Below are 22974 nucleotides of genomic sequence, written 5' to 3'. Positions count from 1 at the left end.
GGCCTAATCCTAACCCCCCCATGATAGGGGCATTTGTAGGAATCTGCAGAATAAGTTGGAAGTAGATTTACTTAATATAGTACGGCTTAAACTGGCACAGCAGAGAGAGTGAAGTGAACCCTCCTCCAGCGCTTTTTGTATTTTTTTGGTCTAAGAAGCATAATCCAAATACTTGTATATTGCACCAAAATATCACATCTCACACACACTGTTACATCACTCACTTGCTGTTGAAATTCCACATTACTTGAGGTTCATGAAGGACAGACGAGGTCAGTATCACACACACACACACACACACACACACACACACACACACACACACACACACACACACACACACACACACACACACACACACACACACACACACACACACACACACACACACACACACACACATTTTCCTCTGAGCTCTGGCTATAGTTGAGCATCATGTGCATCATTCATAGGTACAATAAAGAGCTGCACGATTATTCAAAATGTGATCGAAATCGCAATATGGACTAGGGCTGCACGATTCTTGCTCAAATGTGAATCACGATTTTCCTCCATAAGAATTGAGATCACGATTCTCACACGATTCTCATCGTTTCAATGAAAATATTTATTGCACTCTTACTCTTAGACGTCACGTGAGTACAATGAATTTAAACAGACAACATTTGTCTCTCTTGTAACAAAAACATAACTTTGTCTTTAGTCTGTAGTTGCTGAATACTGAACAAACATTACTACATTCAAAATGTGGAACCTGGAGCCAACTAGTGTGGCTTTAAACAGACACCATCAACATCAAAGTGCTGGACTTAAATCCAAGTCTCAGTTTCTTGTAGCAAAAACATAGAGTAACTAAAATGAATTTGACAGCCAACTACTGTGGCTTTAAACAAAGTGCTTGACTTAAACTCAAGTCTCTCTGGTAACAAAACATACAGTAACTAAAATAAAGATATTGCTGCTGCCTGAGTGCTGAACATAAAAAATAGAATTTTTGCAGCTTTATAATAACAAAATGTAAACGTTGCAGTAGCACCTGTCCACAGTGACAGGACACCCAACTACTGTACAACAACACCAACCTGTTTGTTACAGGGAGGAATGCACTTAAGTTACTCAAAATACCTCACCACAGTGCTGAATATAAAAACAAAACAGTCACAGCTTTAGAATAATAATATAAAAAAAGCCTAGCCGGCTAGCACCCAGTTCAACTACTGCACTTAAAGGTTATTGTACTGAAAAAAAACATAAACTTAAACAAAGTGCTAGACTCCACTGAGTAGTAATGTCACTGAATCAAAAGGATTAACTTAAATACTGCAGTCAGTACTGAATATAAAAACGGAACAGAACATAAAGTTACAGCTTCAGAATAAATGTAAATAAAGCCTAGCTGCCTAGCTACTAGCACACTCCATCTACTTTTTTCGGCACAAGCACAACTTCCCTCTCACTCTCGCCAGAGTCGCCACCGGGATTTTCATCGGTGTTGTTGTCATTGTCCTCGACCTCCTCGTCACTCATTTCTGTGTCAGTCATTTCTGTTTTTCCTGTACTACTAGTCGCTCTCGTCACTCTTTGCTAATCAGTGCTAATGCTAACGCTTCTGTAAACATACTGCCGGCTCCTGCCCTCACGTGCTACAGTCAGTGAGTGTTGTCAGGTATACTTATTATAAGCCACATTGGGCTTATCTTTCTGTAAAGTTGCTTGGTAGTAACTAAGTAATAATGGTTGTTGCGGTTGTGAGCTTGTAGACCCGACATATATAGGTGTAAAGTGCTCATGTTCTTTTGCGCTTGTTTTCATAGACCTGGTTGCTTATTCCTTCCGCAAAAACTGGCAACACTAGTGGCTGCAGCGTTAACACTGCATGAGAGGAGGAGAGACAGACAGAACACTATCATTTGGATGCGATCATGGTACTTTAATGTTAAATGTATAGAGTATATTTGCTTTACATCGTTTAAGTATGATTGACATTGCAAGTTGGTATTATTCAGAAGCAAAATAATTAAAAAATATAAAAAAATCCCAAAAAATAAAATCAGCTTGACGTCATAGGATCGCCGTAATTTAGAAATTAGATTGCATAGGTGTCTGAATCGAGATCACGATATTTTTTCGATTAATCGTGCAGCCCTAATATGGACTAGTGCAATATTCCATTTGCAGAAGTACATTAATTGTATTTCTTAATAAACAAGTGTTCAGGTGCTGTTAGATACCCTGTGGTTCGAATTGTATTCTACAAATGTAACCAAAAATATTTGATATATACTGTACTTGCAAGGACAAGTACTTGAAGTGGTTGCCTGTTATAAATACCTAGGTATCTGGCTTGATAATTGTCTTACTTTTAAACTTCAGGTCATTAATCTGCTTAAAAAGCTGAGGGTTGGACTAGGTTTCTTTTTTAGAAACAAGTCCTGTTTCTCGCTTGAGGCCAGGAAAAGGCTAGTCACTGACCTTTTTACCTGTGCTGGACTATGGTGATTTGTTGTATATGAATGTACCTGCCCATTGCCTGAACAAGTTAGATGCTGCCTATCACAGCGCACTGAGATTTGTCACTAATTGTAAAGCACTTACTCATCACTGTACCCTGTATGCCAAGGCAGGTTTGCCATCACTTACTGTACGAAGGCTCAGTCATTGGTACACGTTTATTTATAAAGCCATGTTGGGTAAACTCCCGTATTACATCTGCTTAAACTGAGCAATCTCATTCCTCTGCATGTTTTTAAAGCTAGACTAAAATAAATGCTCGTTGATACTATGGGCACTTGTAAATGTCTATAACTATGTAAATATATCCTGTAAATATAATGTATGATGTCCTTTATTGTTTTATGTTTCATGTGGAACCTATATGCTGCAGGTCTCCCTTGAAAAAGAGATCTATGATCTCAAGGGACCAATCTGATTAAATAAAGGTTTGAAATTAAATGAAAAAATAGTATCTTAAAATAATCACACCATGATCATTTTAATGTATTTTTCTCTGACGTTAAGAATAATTATGCAACGTTATTAATCCCTCCTATATCACAATATCTTCCAAAATTATTGCGATTTGTCATTTATTCTACAAGGTATGCAGACCTACATGAAACAATAAGAGATATCAAACATGGCATATACAAACACCGATAATGTGTTTCAGGTCCTGGTTCAAATCATCTTTCCAGCGAGTCTTTCTGCTGACCTTCAAACCAGAGTCCTCCAGGCCAATGGACACGCTAATTAACGGTCATTTCATTCCCTGTATGTCCACCTCTAGAATGGACAGGCACACTGAGAACCAGGACTTGAATGTTTCATGTTTGGGTCAATACATTCTGTCCAGATGATGCATATTTACTTTCCCTAGTATTCAAATAAACATGTGCATAGGACGGCAATCTCCTCCACCACAGTACAAGTTTTTCAATGTATCAACTGAATGTGATTCTGCGATGAAAATCCATCTGTCAGTGTGCCCCGTGGCGACTCAGAGTACAATCCCAATGCTTTATGATAATAGAAATGTTAGGCAGGGACCGTGCAGGCTCAGAATCGGGAGATGTCACAATCTTCACTAAGGGGATTTCCTGTCATATTGTTGAGGCTTAACTATATTCTGAAGTTAGTAATGACGGCATGATGGAGCATGTGCTTATAAAATAGGACACCAGACACACATTCCCACCAGAAAGCAATCTGGTATGCTCACGCTGTGAATACTGCACTTTATCTGCCATCTGTGCAGTGTACTTCCAAATGATATGTTTCATTGTGTGGGATGTCAAAGAATATTAAAGTGTTGCTCATAAGTTATGAAACTTCAGGTCTTGGAAAATATTATTTTTAGTTCATTTTATTTGTAGCATGTGCTGGAACTAAATTAATTAAGTCATGATAACTTTCATCTATGTATAACAATTAGGGCTGTCAAGTTAACGCGTTAATGCAAAAGAAAATTAACTGTTGTTGTTAGCATCTGGTGCTAGCTAGCTGCGCTAACGGATATAAGGAGCTGTTTCTATTAAAACAGAGGAGTGAGATTTTGCCGACAACTGCGCCGAGCACTTGACTTGATGCAGGCAGCCAGACAGTGGGACATTGTACAAAAAGTCAGCACACTCAGCTCGGATAGTGCACGCAACATGATCGCAGCGTCCAGGCAGCTCCCGTTCGAGCATGTATGCCTTGAGTTGCACATAGCTCCAATGATCCATCAAACACACACACACACACACACACACACACACACACACACACACACACACACACACACACACACACACACACACACACACACACACACACACACACACACACTTTGTATTGTATTATTGTATGAGAGGTTCCAGGTTGAATTGAGGCGAATATTTGTAATGTTCAGAGGTTGTTGTGTTTAATATTCATGAGCATATGTGTCATTGTTCAAATGATAATAAACATTTGCATAAAGCATATTTGTCCACTCATATGTTGATAAGAGTATTACTTGAAAAATATTCCTCTAAGGTACATTTAGAACAGATAAAAAATGTGCGATTAACTATGGACAATCATGCGATTAATCGCGATTAAATATTTTAATCGACTGACAGCCCTAATAAAAATACTAATACAAAATCAAAAATGTTGCAGATAATGATACAAATGTTGGGCATTCATTTTGAATTCATGATGTGCCAGAATAATCTCAACGAAACTGTTCTTGACGATAAATTTCATAACACTTTAATAACACAGTATATAGTGATTGTTTTTTACATTCATCATTTAGTTCCACAGCAAGCAGGCTGAGCCGTGTTGATGAACAGAATCCCTAAAGACAATATGGTGAAGTGCAGTAATTACTGATTCCATTTTAATTGTTGTCTTCACCTAGGTAATATAAGTAATAGCTGATGAAAACCTGAAAACATTTAAAGGACAGATACACATTCTGGTTTATTGAGAATCATTGTTTAATCAAACAGTGTCTATGCTGATTAATTTACATATAATTAAACACGAAGCAAGTGTTTGACAATTAATATGGGCACTAGTAGAAAAGGTTTTTATGTTGTTTTTCACATCAGCTAGAAAGCAGATTTAGTAGCATTATCGTGCTCTGTGCTGGCCTGGAGTTTACATTTTTTTCACACATTATATTCATTTAGTGGTAGATATAAGGGCAACTTCTGTAGCAATGGTGAGTCAGGACTCAGAGAGACACGAGGAAAGTTGGAGCTTTGATGTCAAACACTGGTAGTTTATAACAAGCATCGGCCGGAGAATTCATATCACAAGTCACAGCAGCAAAAGGTTCTGACTGCACGGGTGGGTTGTCATGTCAATTATGATCAGCCTATCTCTTGATAGACCTTTTAAACTAGTTTACAGAGAGCTAATCAGCATATTGGGGGAAGGTATACGTGAACACCTGGAGACATTGAATCACTTATCTGACTCTATGGCTCTTGTGACCGAGAGTTGACCGGTCATAAAACTGGTAATGTCAGCAATAGCTGAGACTTCCCATTCCTTAAGACAGATAACAGACTTCGTCGTAAATGTCAACAGGCCGAAAGGTCAAATATCTTTAGTAAAGACAAAATTATTCCCGAACAGCCCACTCTTTTTATCATTTATGATAACCTGAAAACATTAGTCTAATAATAATTTGGTCACTACTTAAATCAATAGGTGTCTTCAGATTTGAATGTGGTCTCACCGTACATCAATTTACATCACAAAGTAGAATAAGACTGAAACATTCAACCACAATGATTGACACAGACAATCACAATAGAAAATCATCTTTCATCAATGTTTGGATCATCTGTTGTCAAAAGCACAATAATGAACGCACATAAAACACAGACGCATAATAGCAAGAACATCTGCTTTAAAATAATATGTTTTAACATGTAATCATTAGTTGATCTCACTTATCAAACTATAAAATCAAAACCAGCTTGCAGTTTAAAGATTTTGTTTAAGGCAATCACTAGTCAAATGCATTTAAAACATAGGATCATAAGAGATCCAGCTGAGGTATAAAATCACAGTTAAGGTATACAATTCACAGTGGTGATTTGATCAATTTGTAATCTGCAAAGTTACAGTGTCCTCAATTTTAGGATTACTTTACGTTTACTTCATTACATATTAAATCAAAAGACTATGGCATGATAACATAATTACATTACTTCAACTATCAATCATTATGTCATTTCAAAATCTGAAGTGAAAATTAAACAATTCTCAAAATGTTTAACAATCTGAAAAGGAAACATTAGGCAAATATTCAAAGACTTTTGTAAAAACCTGGAAAGGAAAGTTTAAACGTTTAAAACTTGAACCATCATTTTAGGTCTGTCTGTGCATGGGTAATACGTTGAAGAGTAGTGTAGTTAAGCCTGATTGCTGGACAATTAAGGATAGTAACATTATTTGTTATAATATTAGAAATATCTTATTATTCAATACCTTATAATCTGAAAATATCAATTAATTTATTTTGTTTAGTGTGAAAGTGTAATCTGATCTGACAAAATGTATTTATCACCACTATGTAACACATGTATGTTCATTGGAAATATAAAAAACAATCATTAATTGTACATCTGTAAACATCTGGTCATTCAATTCAAATGTTATCTTTGTACAAGAGCTGGAAGAACCTGTCCTCCTGACTCGTCCTCCTCCTCTCTTTATGACACAGAATGTCTGGTGTGTAAAGGCATCCTGATACTGTAGATTAGCACTGAGGTGCTGATTGACTCAAAACTCTTCTTCATCAGAGCGCCATATTTCAACCCCCCAATTCCTCTGCTTTTTGTGGTTCATTCAGTGAGCACTTTATGATCCCCCAGTGAAATGGAGGCTCATCTGCCTGCATTCCTTCTGCTATCTGCTTGAGAGCAGTGCAACTGCGTATTCCAAGTGGCACATCAAGATGCCCCCCCCCCCCCGTGATGGGAGAGGTTAGGAAGACATCTGCTCCTCCAAGAAACATGGAACCTTGTATTATAGAAGCCTCTGAAGCCATCACTCGTCCTGCAGAGTTGTCTGTTTGAGCCCCCCCGAGCAGAGAGATGAAGAAGCATCCCATCTCATCAGAAAGTTGAAGATTATAATCCTCTCATCTCGAACGACCTCGTGCCTCCTTGCACGTGGCTGGGGGTGCTTTCTGCAGCCGGAGAGTGTGATCCTCTCTCTCTGACCCTTGGCCTTCAGAGCTGTCCTAGTTATTGGGTTAACACTTGATAGGGATGTTTTCCTGAGTGAAGACAACTCAAGGTAATGCATTAGCACATTATCATTCAATTACAAAAATAGGATAGGCCCCTCAGAATTATTTGGGAGCCTTCCTGACACATGCACATGTGTACATTTAAGGTTTGTGTTAGTCATTTAACATGCAATAATCATATACTCATCAGTCCGAAGCAGAGAAATGTTATTTTAAGTTAAAGGTGAGCTTGTCCCTGTGGATATAACCCTTTCTCAATGATTCTAAATGTTATATGAATTCACCATTTACCGTTTGATAGAAGATTAGTTTATCAGAAATACATTTGAAATAAATGTTCCAATATGAAATCAATTACTCAATATAATTGACTCTCCCCTCCCTTTTCTTACATATGTCACATATGTAATAACAACGTAGGAGTCTATTTAAACATGGTATTGTCTATAAGCTATTAATCGTGAAAACTCAGTATCAGTATGCAACTCGCAAATATCTCTTCTCTCTTTCCTATCCCTCTCTTCCCTCTTCTCTCTATTCTCTCTTCCACATCTCTCTATATTCTCTCTTCCTCATCCCTCTCTCTTCCTCATCTCTCTCTCTTCCTCATCTCTCTCTCATCTCCCTCTTTCCTCATCTCCCTCTTTCTTCACTTCCCCATGTCTTTCTCTTCTCACTTTCCCATGTCTTTCTTCTCACTTTCCCATCTCTTTCTTCTGTCACTTCTGTTAGATATGAAATAAAACATACAAGTCCATGTAAGCATGATATAGATCATAATCCATTACTCGAGAAGAGTCAGTATCACCTGTGCGCAGGGGGGGGGGGGGGGCGGGAGCAGACCCACGTGAGACAGTATCAACGGCTGTAATGTTCAGTTTGAGGAGCGTCATTCTCTCTGGGAGCAGGAAATGGCGTCCATTCTCGGACCAGACCATTAATGTCATGTAGAGCAGCCATAGCATCTCTGTGACTGCACTCAGCCGGACTGTAGCAGGGCAGAACTGGGTGACTCTTAGTGAAGCCGTCCAAGGCCATAGACAAAATGGAACCACGTACTAACAAAAAGGACACAGGGTCATCAATGTCTCTCTTTACCATTGGCCTAATCATAAAACAAATTAGTGTGAAAAATGTGGAACACTAATCCATCATGTGAAATGTTGAGTTAATTTAAATAATTACTTATGGGTTGAAATCAAATTAACATTAACATTATAACTAAAGTCAGTTAAAATTGGACTTGCACGGATCAGAATCTAATCAATACACAATTTCCCAGCGAGCTGTTATGTGCCATCATGACACGCATGGTGTTCTTTTTTTTATATATTATAATGAATGCTCAAGTCTTCCTGCCTGTCGTCTCTGCTTTTGGATGTATAATAAGGCTCTGCTTTTCCGCTAAGATGGTCTAGCTTCAGCAGCTACATTACCTACGGGACGGGTGCGTTCGTTAATATTAACTGTGTGGTCCGGAGTCACTGTGGCACAGACTGGACCGCTGGTGAACAGCTGTTAGAACGGGGCGTTCAGGTGTTCAGAGCAGAGCTCCCTGTCGGAGCGGCAGAGCATGATGTGCACTGAAAAATGTTTCTGTCACAATATTATTTAAGGAATCGTTGAGCTAGCTAACTAGCATACATTGTCACTATCTGCTAATGTTAGCTTTAATACTCAGATCTTGTACTTGAGTAAAAGTAGAAGTACCAGAGTGTAGGAATACTATGTTAAAAAAAAGTAAAAGTACTGCATTCAAAATGTTACTCAAGTAAAAGTATAAAAGTATTCTCATCAAAATATAGTGGAAATAGCGACAGTAAAAGTAGTCGTTGTGCAGATTGGTTTATTTCAGAATAATATATATGATATGTTTTATAATGATTGATCATGAAAGTGTTCTCAAAGCTGGTAAAGGTGCAGCTAGTTCGAATGCCTTTGTATACTGCAGGGTAGCTTGTGGATTTACTCCAGGTGGAACTAAAGTCTGATTTAACACTTGATTATATTTCACATCATTCATCCAGATCTGTAAAGTAACTAAAAGGTATTAAATACATGTAGTGGAGTAGAAGTACACCATGTACCTCTGAACTGTAGTGGAGTAGAAGAACAAAGTAGCAAAACATTTAAATACTTAAATAAAGTACAAGTATCTCAAAATTGTGCCCAAGTATAGTAGTTGTTGAGTTTATGAACTTAGTTACTTAACACCAGTGGCTATACATATAGAAAGACTAAGCCTTGCAGAGGCATGACAATACATTTATGAAAATCCTCAACAGTGCTGCCAAAATTATAAACTGACTGCTACACAATTAAAATAAATGCTTTTATATATTTCTATTAAATGTGACTCTTTAGCGTTTCTGTTATTATTACCACTGCTGCTTTAGTTGTTTTAGTTGCTCTTTCTGTTCGCATTTGGAAGTCTCATGATTTATTGTGTGGGCCTGTGAAGGAAAGGCCCAGGGAAAACAACATCTATCTTGGAACTGCAATTACTTATCTTAAAGAGATTGCAACATTATACTCCTTTAAAAATTGCTCAATTCATTTAAATACATTTATTATGCACACAATAAAAACCTAAACAAATATATTGATCCTGGCTTAACCAGCGACCTTTACTCTATTGTTCATAAGCTCAGTAGTTTAACAACTATTAGAATTGTAGTAATGTCTGTAGACCAATTGTACTAGAACTAATTTGAAACAGTTTAATAAAGAATGTTAAACTATAATTAAAACTGTAATTGAACTTCAACTTATATCAATTATCTGATTCCAGTGGCCAGTTGGAATAGACAATCAACAAAGTTTCCATTTTGCAGCAACAGCGCAAAAGGTTTCAACCACAATTAGTATTATGTCTGAGTGTAGTTCTGTCTTATCTGCTTTGTTTTGGAATGTGTTCAATACATTACGTTTTTTTATTCATTACTACCATACAATACATAGATTAAGAATAAATGAAACAAATAATTCAACATTGACATTGAGCAGACAGATTTGTTGCAACCCTGATCTCCTCAGGCCGGTATTTACGACCAGCAGTGATGCCTCTGAGGGTCTCAGGGCGTAAGACAGATGCAGGACATAAAAACACTCTTTTGCTATTTATTTTCCTTTTGCAGCACATTTGCAGCACATTTATACTACAATATATAATTTTGCTTTACATTATTTATTTTTCTCAAGTCATTTACTTTTGGTGAGATAACTAAAGTTTAGTTAATTTTACTCTGGCTATGGACTGATTCATTATTAGTTGTTACAAAGCATACAGAAGACGGCGGGTAGGCAAACCAATATAGAAACAATTAGACAAACAAACATGAACTCGCAATAAACACCAGCGCGACAGCAAAGTTCATCCAGCTCAATTTAGTCCGAATTAAGAGGTTTCAGAGGGGGTAGGGAATTATAGAAATGGAGCACCGACTTGCGCATCCACGCTTGTACAAGTGCTAAGATCGTGCCTGAAGACCGTTCAAAAGCGATAACTAGCTTATCCTCTTGCAACACCACTACTCTATTCTAGTGGCGCTATGCTCCCCCGACCAGGAGAACATAGACTTTTTTTCGCTACCCTTTCTCTCCAAAAACAGCACAGTTAACTGTAGTCCTACATGACCAGCCTATACACCCGCCATCGAGTTCATCACAACGATGAAACACAGTTTTGTTTTACACTTGCTTGCTACTGCCCACCCGTGATCAATTAGCCTATAATTTTATGTATGCACGGCGGACCGCCACCCACTTTTTCCAGCAAAGTAGGGAACGCTTCCAAACAACATAGGAAATGTTCCTCCAGCAGAGTAGAGAGCTGTAGCGCATCGGGCGATGCACGCACCTTGCGCTGCCCCGGCCTTGCCAGCAATGTAGAAGGCGGTCACAGACAACGAGTGCTTTTAGACCATCTCGTTTTTAATAGAGACGGCGGTGGTGCAACCCTGTCTCCTAAAAATTACGTTCCCACAGAACTAAACTGCATTCTCAATTACGTTTAGCTAGAAACGTATTTACTCCCACGTTACGTTTGTTATGAACGTATCTCAAATACGTTTATTTTCTACATATCTTCTAGAAACATGTTTTCTCCCAGGTTACGTTCCTTATGAACGTATCTGAAATACGTTTATTTTCTACATATCTTTGCCATTTATTGTCTTGCTTATAATAATGATAATAGTCATTTATAAATATCATTTTAGAGCACACCTTTGAAATCGACAATCGGGCTCGATATATGGTTAAATTAAAATCAGTAGGCGAGGCTGTAATTTCGCCAGCTGTTACTCTCATGTGCGAGGCAGAACATAATAGTTTTAACATGCCAAAAAGCTGCTGTGTCGTTCATTGCACCTCAAACATTAAAACAAATCCAGAGTTACGTGTTTCTGTACTTCCTCTAAGAAGAAAGGACAGTAACAGAAGATCTCTGTGGCTTCAGGCTTGATCGCCGTTCAAATGACAGCGTTGGTTTCCCCAAAAGTGGGCGGGGCTGTAAAGTGAAGTAGATTTTACTGTCATCTATTATTCAAAACCATTCTATTTATTCTAACGTATTACATGCCAGTGTTTTATCTTTTTATTCATTTGTTTTTATTTTAAATCGTATAATGTCAGACTTTTTTTGTCGTCTTTGAGGAAAAGAAATGGGGTTTAGAGATTCAAAATACTGAAATCTGTATTTTTTAAAATCTCTTCCTTCTAATTTGTTATTCTTTTCTAAATAACACACTGTTATTTACTCAACAATAGCACACAATTATCCTTGTTTTTATTTATTCGTTTAATTCTATAATCTTGGGCATTTTAGCATGCTTTTTAGCCGTAAATAAAGTCACCAGAAACAGACGGGACATTTCGAGATTTAGGATGGCCCAAGACACTACACTACCCATAATCCCCAGCTATCGTTTGGGACTACAGTCCCGTTGACAAACCCCGTGATGTTGCGCCAAGGTTACGCCGAGCGTCAAGCTCTTTGAAATGGAACGAAACCACGGCAGACTATTCAAAACTGGACTCGAACTCCCCCCCCAGAACTACACATGCTGGCTATTGTGTTTCGCAACATGTTCTCTATGGCACGTCTCTACTGGGAATTGTAGTTTTAAAAGACGTTTTTTCCCAAATGTAGAAGTTGACAGTATTAAACTGTGTACAGCCCTGGAGGTTTAGGCGATAGGAAACACATTGGTGTGTACACATTTAAAACATGTAATTACTAAATGGGTGAAAATCGCTTGTATCCATAATGGGCAGCATTAATATATACCCACACGACAGCTCATTGTTACTTTGTTATTCTACTCCACTACAATTCAGAGCTTAACCTGGTATTTTTACTCCACTACATTTAGTTTAGTTACTTTGCAGATTCTGATTAATGATGTGGAATATAAACAACCCTTAAATCAGACTTTAGTTACACCTGAATACAATTCAGGGAAGGTGATTGTCAAGTGCCAACAATCAGGAGAGATATTTGATAGTTGGTGCTTGAGAAGACTAAACATTTATCTGCAGATCTTTATAAAGTATATTCATTACTCGTTATTCTCTACTAATAGTTAATTAAAAACTGTATAATGGCTATTTTGCATATCCCTTTCAAGATTTCAAGGTTTTCTAAGGTGTATTGATCTTATACACAACTTGGGTCGCAGGTTCCTCAACAGACATCTATCAATATGTGTGTACTGTATACCTCCACCATTAAACTGTCATATTCTGCACATTTCTTATTCTATCTACATACATAAGAGTATAATTAATGTGTATAATATCATTTAAAATAAGTGTTTCAACATAGTTAACATTGCAGGAAAGCAATATTTTAGACGTTAAGTACTTTGTCAGGCTTAATATTCATCTGTAGATAGATACCCCCAGAGCTTTTTTCTTGTTTAAAAGAAGACCTTAACCTAAAGTATTTTTTAATGTGTTAATAAAGGTTAATTCGTTTTTCTGTTTTGCACATCCTCCTATTAATATCTTTGAACATCCAGCACTAAACTGTTTTATTGTAGAGATCACTTAGTATCTTCTTGACTTTTTATATTCTATATTTCTATCATTGACCTTCTACTTTCCCCCTATGAAAGTATGTACTCTTAATATTGTTTTGATCAAATAAGATTATTCAACAAAAATAATTCAATAACATGCTTTAACCACTAGGCGGTGCACACAAGGTACACACAGCATACTAATAATAACTTTGTATTATTAGTGTAGACACTTATGTATAACATCTGAAGATGTGTAATTGTATTCATGTTTTTACATAATTTTACAGGATATTGCTATACTATTTCTCTTGTTTTACTTCTTCACATTAATATCTGATTTGTAAAACATCACAGACAGAAAGGCATAGGCTATCCTTCATTTAATAGTAAGCTATTGAAATTGTGATTCCATAGATGTGTCTCCCATCACCCAAATCCCCTGACTATTCTCTCAACTCAGTATTTAGATTCTTATATTCAAAGAAAATCAGTAATATCTTTAAAAACTACAAGTCCTTTTTTATCAGCTGTGCACCGTTATGGTGTAAATATAACCAATATACCAATTGGATCAAATATAAAAGTCAGCCGAATTACTATTGATACTGCAAGGAGACGTATTTTGTGAAAAGAAATTGAAGATGTTGTTTAATTGTTGATATATTTATGATCCACGTCAAGTATTCAGTTTTGGCAGCAGTTCTCCTGTTTGTCTCTCTCTATAAATAAAGAATTACGGCAGATGTGTAATATTTAATGCAGCCGAACCGTGTATTACAATGCCGTTATGTGATGACTTCCAAAGAGAAAAGCAAGCACACTCTGAATTAGGTATTATTTTATTTTTCGTTGTCGGATATCATATCTCCATATAATATCAACACCATATCCCAGCGTGCATTGCGGCTAAAACATCCAATCAACAAGCTTCAAGCTGAGGATCTTGGGTAATCAGTTTAGTGGGTTTGTGGTGTGTATCGCTCAAAATGTCCCGTCTGTTTCCGGTGACTTTATTTACGGCTAAAAAGCCCAAGATTATAGAATTAAATGAATAAATAAAAACAAGGATAATTGTGTGTTATTGTTGAGTAAATAACAGTGTGTTATTTAGAAAAGAATAATAAATTAGAAGGAAAAGATTTTAAAAAATACAGATTTCAGTATTTTGAGGCTCTGAGCCCCATTTCTTTTCCTCACAGACGGAAAAAAAGTCAGACATTATACGATTTAAAATAAAAACAAATAAATAAAAGATAAAACACTGGCATGTAATTTACGTTAGAATAAATAGAATGGTTTTGAATAATAGATGAGAGTAAATCTACTTCACTTTACAGCCCCGCCCACTTTTGGGGAAACCAGCGCTGTCATTTGAACGGCGATCAAGCCTGAAGTCACAGAGCTCTTCTGTTCTGATACTGTCCTTTCTTCTTAGAGGAAGTACAGAAACACGTAACTCTGGATTTGTTTTAATGTTTGACACAGCAGCTTTTTGGCATGTTAAAACTATTATGTTCTGCCTCGCTCATGAGAGTAACAGCTGGCGAAATTACAGCCTCGCCTACTGATTTTAATTTAACTATATATCGAGCCCGATTGTCGATTTCAAAGGTGTGCTCTAAAATGATATTTATAAATAACGAATTATCATTATTATAAGCAAGACAATAAATGGCAAAGATATGTAGAAAATAAACGTATTTAAGTTACATTCATAACTAACGTAACATGGAAGAAAATATGCTTCTAGAAGATATGTAGAAAATAAACGTATTTGAGATACGTTCATAACAAACGTAACGTGGGAGAAAATACGTTTCTAGAAGATATGTAGAAAATAAACGTATTTGAGATACGTTCATAACTAACGTAACGTGGGAGAAAATACGTTTCTAGAAGATATGTAGAAAATAAACGTATTTGAGATACGTTCATAACTAACGTAACGTGGGAGAAAATATGTTTCTAGCTAAACGTAATTGAGAATGCAGTTTAGTTCTGTGGGAACGTAATTTTTAGGAGACAGGGTTGGGTGGTGTGAGTTAAAGATATAGACAAAAGCTGTGACTTTCTTCCTCTCAGCTGCACGGCTGCAGCCACCCAGACACGGGGGGATATTTACACACACACCCGCGGCTGCTGCTGGAGCCGTGCTCACAGAGGCGATAGGGGGAATATCTCTGGCTGCTTATTTTTAACTGCTGTGTTGGCCGCTGAAACCCCCACAATTTGGCGATTTTTCCAATACAAATCTTTACAAATCTTTACATTGCTTTCATACAGAAGCTCCACTTTACTGATGTATTTCTTTAAGGTTACTATGAACATAAGCTGTGCATGCTTGTATGGTAAGTTCGTCCCAAGCAGCATGCACAGAGGCAATCAGCCAAATGTTCATTAACCAAAAATGAAACACAACCGCTCAGTTTCACAGGTAATTTTAGGATACCGTCAATCACAGATTCTGGTAAGGCAATGTCCAAATGTGGATTTGAAATTACACTTACCAGTTCTGAAGATGTATTGGTATCCTGCCGACAACGCCAATTTATAAAGGAAACTTCTGTAGCAATGGAGAGTCAGGACTCAGAGAGACACGAGGAGAGTTGGAGCTTTGATGTCAAACACTGGTAGTTTATTACAAGCATCGGCCGGATAATTCATATCACAAGTCAGAGCAGCAAAAGGTTCTGACTGCACGGGTGGGTTGTCATGTCAATTCTGATCAGCCTATCTCTTGATAGACCTTTTAGTTTACTAGTTTACAGAGAGCTCATCAGCATATTGGGGGAAGGTATACGTGAACACCTGGAGACATTGAATCACTTATCTGACTATGGCTCTTGGGACCGAGAGTTAACCGGTCATAAAACTGATAATGTCAGCAATAGCTGAGACTTGACATTCCTTAAGACAGATAACAGACTTAGGCTTCGTCGTAAATGTCAACAGGCCGAAAGGTCAAATATCTTAAGTAAAGACAAAATTATTCCCTAACAGTAGATATTTAAAACAGGTATTGATTGATTAAGATACAAAAGAGAACTTTGGTGCAGGTTTAAAAATCTTCAAAAATGTACATGTTGTATCAGTGCTTAATGGATTACATGAATATTTACCTCTTTATAATGATTGTTAGTATCAAAACTCTTCTCTGATGCGTTCAAGCAAGACTGTTTTCAAATGTTCTGACATGTTTGAATAATTTTGGTTGTTATACTTGCACACAAAACCCGTACACAGCCTCCTGTCATTGTCAGTAATCTGTTGTCTTCATTCAGAACGTTTGGTACTTGGTGCTTAACAAACCTGGCTATTAAAGTGATACATCTCTTCCTTTCATTTAGCTCCAGATCATATTATTTATGACAAGTCACACCGCTTTCCCTATCAGATATGGCGTTAATGTGCCCTCGAGAGTTAAACTGAAGTCAGCCTGAGTGTGTTGATTGGGGAAGTGCCAGGATCCCTGTCGGAGGTCATAGCCAAACCACTCACACCACAAGTTATTACCCATATTTGTACCTGTCAATAATACACTGACCTTGTCACTGCTCTTTAACGGCCACATCATTCACCGTTTATGGCTCAATTCAAATGCCGATCAAAGTTATTTATCAGTTAGTGCTTTGCTGGTCCCTCAGAAGTCAATGAGAGGTGAAATTAATAATCAAAACATGGTTCAAAATCTCCTCCTAAACTCCTTATACTTAGTGTAAGTTTCTCCACAAATGTTGAACATTACTTGAAAGGTCCTATTGTTCTATTACAAGTATGCTGATTTAGGACCAAATGTATGTCAATGAAGGATGCGAGCACATTTCAACATGTGATCCCTCGTCATTAATGTCCGGCGTTTTGAAACCACTTACAACATCTCGATTATAAAAGCACAAATACTTTGTTCTGATAAAAAGTCATTAGTAGGGCTGAACATTCAATTAGTTTGAAAGTAATTCAAATACATCCCACAAATCCTAATCCTAAAGTAATTTTAATCTGCCATATACATTTAATGTTAAACGTAACTGTCAGATGCTTGTATTTTGCAAAGAAAAGAAAACAACCAAGCCCAGTTTACTGACAAGACAACAGGGCATACAATGTGTTGGACAGATTGAATTTCTGATAAATATTGACATCCTACAGCATTTTAAATCCATTGTTGAGCAGTTATAATCCATCAAATCACTTGGAAACGTGTAAATATCTACTATATTTTTTCCATTTGCTGAACTATTTTGATTTCAAAATGTCTTGTAGATTGGCATGTGAGAAGAACCACTTATGATGAATACATTGAAACCTTCCCAAAGAAAGTCTAGTTCACAAGTGTCACTAAAGTATAATTGGACAAAAGTGAGAGAAAAAACAAAAGCTCTGGAGAAAAGAAAAACGTTATGAGATGTCAACGACAACATCTCCCCGTCGCCTCTGACCATCGATGAACCCATTCACACTTTTCCATCTATCATCACCTCGGTGTTGCTTCCAAAATGAGTCATCCGTGTGGGCTTAAATTGGCCAAGGACAGCCGAGATGAAAGATATCCCATAATGAGGTTTCTCCCTTAGGAATCAATGTGTAGCTTTGTCCTGGGGGGCACTGAAGGTTGTCTGTAAAAATCAGTCTACTGCAGGGTCCTGGCCTGAACAGCCGGCCTATCTATCACCTTGCCATCTTGTTGATGGGTGAAAGGGAGGTTTATACAGTCACAAAGGACATTGTTGTTCATACTTTTGAATACATTAAAGCGGTACCTGTATACCGTAGGTGACGCTTTGTGCGACAGACATGTCACGCTGTGTCTCCTACGGGCATTGCGTGTTACCTCCCCGATCATTGCACTGCATAATCAAATTGTCCTTTGGGAATCAGATGACTTTGTGTCTGAGAGAGATAATGCCGAATATGATGATGAGCTAAACCAGGCTTGACCTTGTGTGTCGGTGTAATCATCCCTGGATTGATATGAATCTGCAACATCAAGGATAAGTCCTCACTGCGTTTGACAGCTGAGAGCAAAGAGTGCAAATCTATAATCTTTCACATGTTTTACAACATTTCCTTTCTGCCTGACCTTTAAACTGTAATTCAAGAGGTGAGCTGTGAAGCTACTTATTATCGAAGCTTTAATTGAGTAGTTGAAGAAGTTGTGGAGTAGAACTTGGCCGTGAGAGCAAATGGAGGGTGAATCGAATGTGAATCTCTAATACAGACCATTGACTTGATGGTGGGAGACGAAGGAAACTTGAATTGTGTACTGTAGATGGTTTGAATCTAAAACTTTTTTCTTTCTTTTTTCTTTCTTCTACTTTCTCCCCTTCTCTGCAGTCCGTCTACTTTGAGGCCAGGCAGCTGTGTTGGGCACCGGGTGTGGATCCTGCTGGCCATGACCCACCTCACCCTGGACTTCTCTGTGTGCAGCCCCCTCAATCAGGGTACGGGGGTCAAACTCACGCATAAATCGGTGCCTCGCTCTCGACCTCGCTGGCAGCCGCTCTGGGACACGCCCAACAAGCTCCCCTGGAGAACAGTGAGCCCGTTGGCCCGCCGCCTCCTCAACCCTATCCCTCCGCCTCAAGACAACAGGGCAGGGATAGGGCCAAAAGTCAAGAGTCAAAAGCATAGGAAGCCAGCACATAAAGGACAAGCCGGATGTAAGGAGTGCCGGTTGAGAAACTCTCACATGGAGAGTGGTGATCCTTTGGCTGTAATAGCGGAAGCTCCAGCAGCTTTATCCAGCGGCAGTAGAGGAGACGCAGTAAGGTTGTTACTTCGAGCCCGGAGGCAGCTCAAATGGGACAATGATAAGTCTCAGGAGGGCCGGACTACCACAGTGGCCGGATTTATCGACTGGGGACCCACAGGGACAGATAGCATAGATGACGTCGGTAAACCCAACGTAACGCTGTCCACCAAGGTCTCAACCTCCACAGTGGCCACGACCACTAGCAGTACAACCAGTCTCACTCAAAGGACGTTCACTGTGGTGACCACATCAGAGGCCAATAGAATAAGCACCACCAAGGCCACAGGCAGTTTCGTGGAGACCGTCAAACCTTCAAAGCCAAATGGGGACACATCAGGTAAGACATGTAAAGCAGCTCAGAAGCTAAAAAGCTAATGCTAATCTACCATTAAAAGCTCCAACAGAAATATAATCGGAACCGTTCAGAGCAGCAACTGAATTTGTGCTGTAGTGTATATTGAACAGACAAATAAAGTAGTCCTAACGCTGTGAAAAGTCAATACTTGAGAGAAAAGTTGAACAAACTTATATTAGGCAAAAGGGCACACTGGTCACAGGAGTAGTATATTCATCCCCACAGAGACCCGGGTTTCAATTTGACTTCAATCCTTCTTTTTTGGTGTTTAGTCAAACTTTTTTAATACGGTTAAAACTGTTTGTTCTCCAGCTTGCTGCTCACAAAACACCACAAAGTCATTTCAGGCTTAATTTTAACCCAATAGAAGCTTTCAATGTTAAAACTATGTAATGTAGTACTGCACAGACTAAATCTTTGTGGATCCCAGCCCATTTGTTTGGGAACCCAATCAAGCCATAGTTTGATTTCCTGTATTGGTACCTCCAGCTTGGTTGTGTGTTCCAACAAACACAGTTGGCACATGGTGACATGTGGGAAGCTGGTGTGGAATCACATTTCTATGGCTGCCCTACAGACTTGATGGTGGCCTCCATGTGGCGGGATGGTGTGAAAAACCTCTTGCTGGCAAGGGAGAAGAAGATTCTGGCAACATTATGTGTTATGTAGGTAGCACTTGGCTGTTAACTCCCTCGATAGGGAAGGGACAAATAGATCGTTGTGCATCCCCATTTAGCAAAATAATTGGGGTATATTGCAAAAAATATAAAACACAGTTTAAAGTGAGGTTGTCTCCCACCTTCATTCTCTTGCAATCTATGATCACCTTTTCAAAGTAGCGCATGACGATCCACAGAATTGATCTACATTTAATTAATGTAAAACTCCACTTTGGAGAAAAAATCACCTGATTGAAAGCCTATGTCCTTCACCATACTGTGGCCCTCATGCCTGAAGTACAGTTCAGCAGCGCTAAAGATGTTTATGGACAGTCCCTCTGTGCTGTGAGAACGCCTAGACTATATTATATTTACCATTTCATTAAGTCCTCGAGGAACATGGCTTTTTAGATGGACCGTACAGGTAGTTAAACGTAAGTCATGTTTAACAACTTATGAAGGAAGCACTATGCTAATTAAAGCTTTCCCATTTGGTGCATGAATATAAATGTCGTAAAATTAAGCAGCTATAACAGTAATGGTGATCAAAAGGTCCTGAGCTGCCTCCTGCTCAATTGCAATGGACATTGTCTTCATACATGGAGAAATGTAAAATGCTATGTGCAGTAGAAGTCCTACTGATTTCCAAAATTGGAAAATATTTATTTTAATTGATGAAGTCTTGCTGTTTTATGACTTTGTGTTGTCAATGTGGCCTTCAACACACTTTTTGCTGTCGAGAAAAATTATGTGACTATTTTGGGGAATTTGTGGAGCAGTACTTACAGTACTTACAGTAAGGTGACCTTTTTTACCTTCATAGCATATATATACAGTACTTACAAATTAAATTGGGCCAGTTACTTATTAGAAACCATCTTTAGCTCTTGGACACATTTTAAACATAATGCAAATAAAGGTAGTACAAAAAAAAGGTATATTCGGTCACGTATTTCACCAAGAAATGGTAATTAGTATTAACAATAACCGATAACGCACTCTTTCTAACAGTATGTCCCTGCCTTCTTCCTTCGTTAGTAAATGAAGCACAACATAATTCCAGAATCTATATAATGAATGGAAGCACCACAGGGCTCTACTGGGATCACTAGCCTTTCTGGATCTCATAGCTGATATAAGCATGGCTTCTTTATGCCGTTTATCTTTGAAAAAGAAAAAGCTGTTCGAACCTAGGTCAGGCACACTAAATGTAGGTTTAATTGCAAGTGGAATAAATATATGTTGTACAGCACTACGATGACTGATAGGTGTATATAGTGAATGTGAAATGAAATGGAAGTATGTAATTGTCTTGTCAGCGTTGTTGTGATCTCTTTATTTTCACTTGATTGGGAGGTGGCTGTGAGACCACTAATTATTTGAGATGATGGCTTGATATTGTATCCTGGAGGAACTGAGCCACCACTTAACTGAGAGCTGGAAATGAAAAGTCAGATTTTTCCGATCGGGTGCACCTTATCGTATGAATAAGTCAACTTTGTCTCATCAGAGCAGATGAACAGAATCACTTTCAAAGCAAAAGCCTTGTGCTTAAATACTGCAGAAAACTTTCCTTTTGCTTTCACAACACATTAACCTGTGTCTGCCTCATATTGGCCTCGAGGGGAGACATAATTACCACGCCGACAGCACCGCATCGGATGCTGATGAAATGAAACTATTACCGAAGGAGAGGTGCTTCACTTGGTCTCTGTCTCTTTCTCTTTATCTTTCATGCTTTGTCTTTGAAGATCTTTTTGGAGACATTACATTAATCTAAGTCTGAATAATGCAACATCAGACAGGAAAAACGAATTTAAACACATTATCTTAATCAGAGTACACATAACAATTTACCTCATCTAGATTTCTGTTTGTGTTTTGTGAGGTAACACAGGAGGTATTTAGTTCAAAACATAAGTCATTTGTCTCTTATGGATAACACAAGGGGATGATTTCTTCAAAGAACTGAGGAAGGAGGACAGATCTAACACATATTATTAGATATAATATAAGGAGTAATTAAAATGTATTTCTTACTTTGGTTATAACTAGATTATGAGATGATCAATGAATGATCATTATCAATGAATCTGACGATTCAAATGCTAGAAAATCATGATGTCTTTTACATTTATTTTTTAACAGTGCAACCCCAAATATGTTGTGTTTAATATGGACAGAGAAACACAGCAAATCTCCCTAACATTTTTTTTGAAGATCCACTAAGTAACACATTTTGCATGACGTCATTATTTAGGTGTTATTTTGCAGAATTGCCTGTCACATTGTTAAAGAAAAACAATTGTATTCACAAATGTAATAACATGGCTACAATGTGGTTTGATCAATGCAATACTTATTTGTCACAAATTATTCTTGGTTTTATTTACACCTAGCTTTTTTGCTATTGGATAGTGAGTGAAATGTTATTTTGAAGCGCCAGATATGGTTGTAGGATGTTGGCTGCATGTTTTGATGTAAAGACTCTTTGAACAAACACTTTGAACTGGTACATTAGTTGACAGTCATTTAAATTAAACAGTAAATTCATTACATGCAATCGTTTCTTCTGCCTCAGTAAGACACTGCAAAACCACATGTCATACTATCACTTTGGAGGGCTTCTGTGGCTTTCGGGTTTATTGCCCAAACAGATTCAAGCTGTGGCATGTAAACCTTTATCGTTATAGAGATGTATTACACTGAAAAATACATAACTGTTCGGATACTGTGTATGCATAATGTATGTTTGCTTTGATGCATGCACAGACTTTTAGTCCCGAATGTTGAGATAGGAATTGTTTGCATTTGGCACCCAGCTGTTTGGTGGATACTGTGTGGCTTTTTCTTTGTGTCTTGTTGTTCTTCAGGCGTATTCTCACTGTGCCAACTTAACCATGACAACCTTCTCAGGTGAATGATGTAAGATCTAATTATATTTG

At 38.0% G+C, this 22974-nt stretch overlaps 1 protein-coding gene across 2 annotated transcripts in view; it reads left to right on the top strand.

Annotated features, from left to right (window-relative positions):
* ajap1 (adherens junctions associated protein 1) overlaps nucleotides 1-22974 on the top strand; it is a 90738-nt gene that overhangs the window by 42193 nt on the left and 25571 nt on the right. For both annotated transcript variants that reach the window (XM_034086144.1, XM_071203828.1), the window contains one exon: nucleotides 18598-19352. In XM_034086144.1, coding sequence (XP_033942035.1) covers nucleotides 18598-19352 — 755 coding nt within the window. The remainder of the gene's footprint in view (nucleotides 1-18597; nucleotides 19353-22974) is intronic.

Source organism: Pseudochaenichthys georgianus, chromosome 7 (assembly GCF_902827115.2).
Source record: "Pseudochaenichthys georgianus chromosome 7, fPseGeo1.2, whole genome shotgun sequence".
NCBI lineage: Eukaryota > Metazoa > Chordata > Actinopteri > Perciformes > Channichthyidae > Pseudochaenichthys > Pseudochaenichthys georgianus.
The sequence above is the reverse complement of the archived record's forward strand: the minus strand, read 5'-3'. Positions and strand labels throughout refer to the sequence as shown.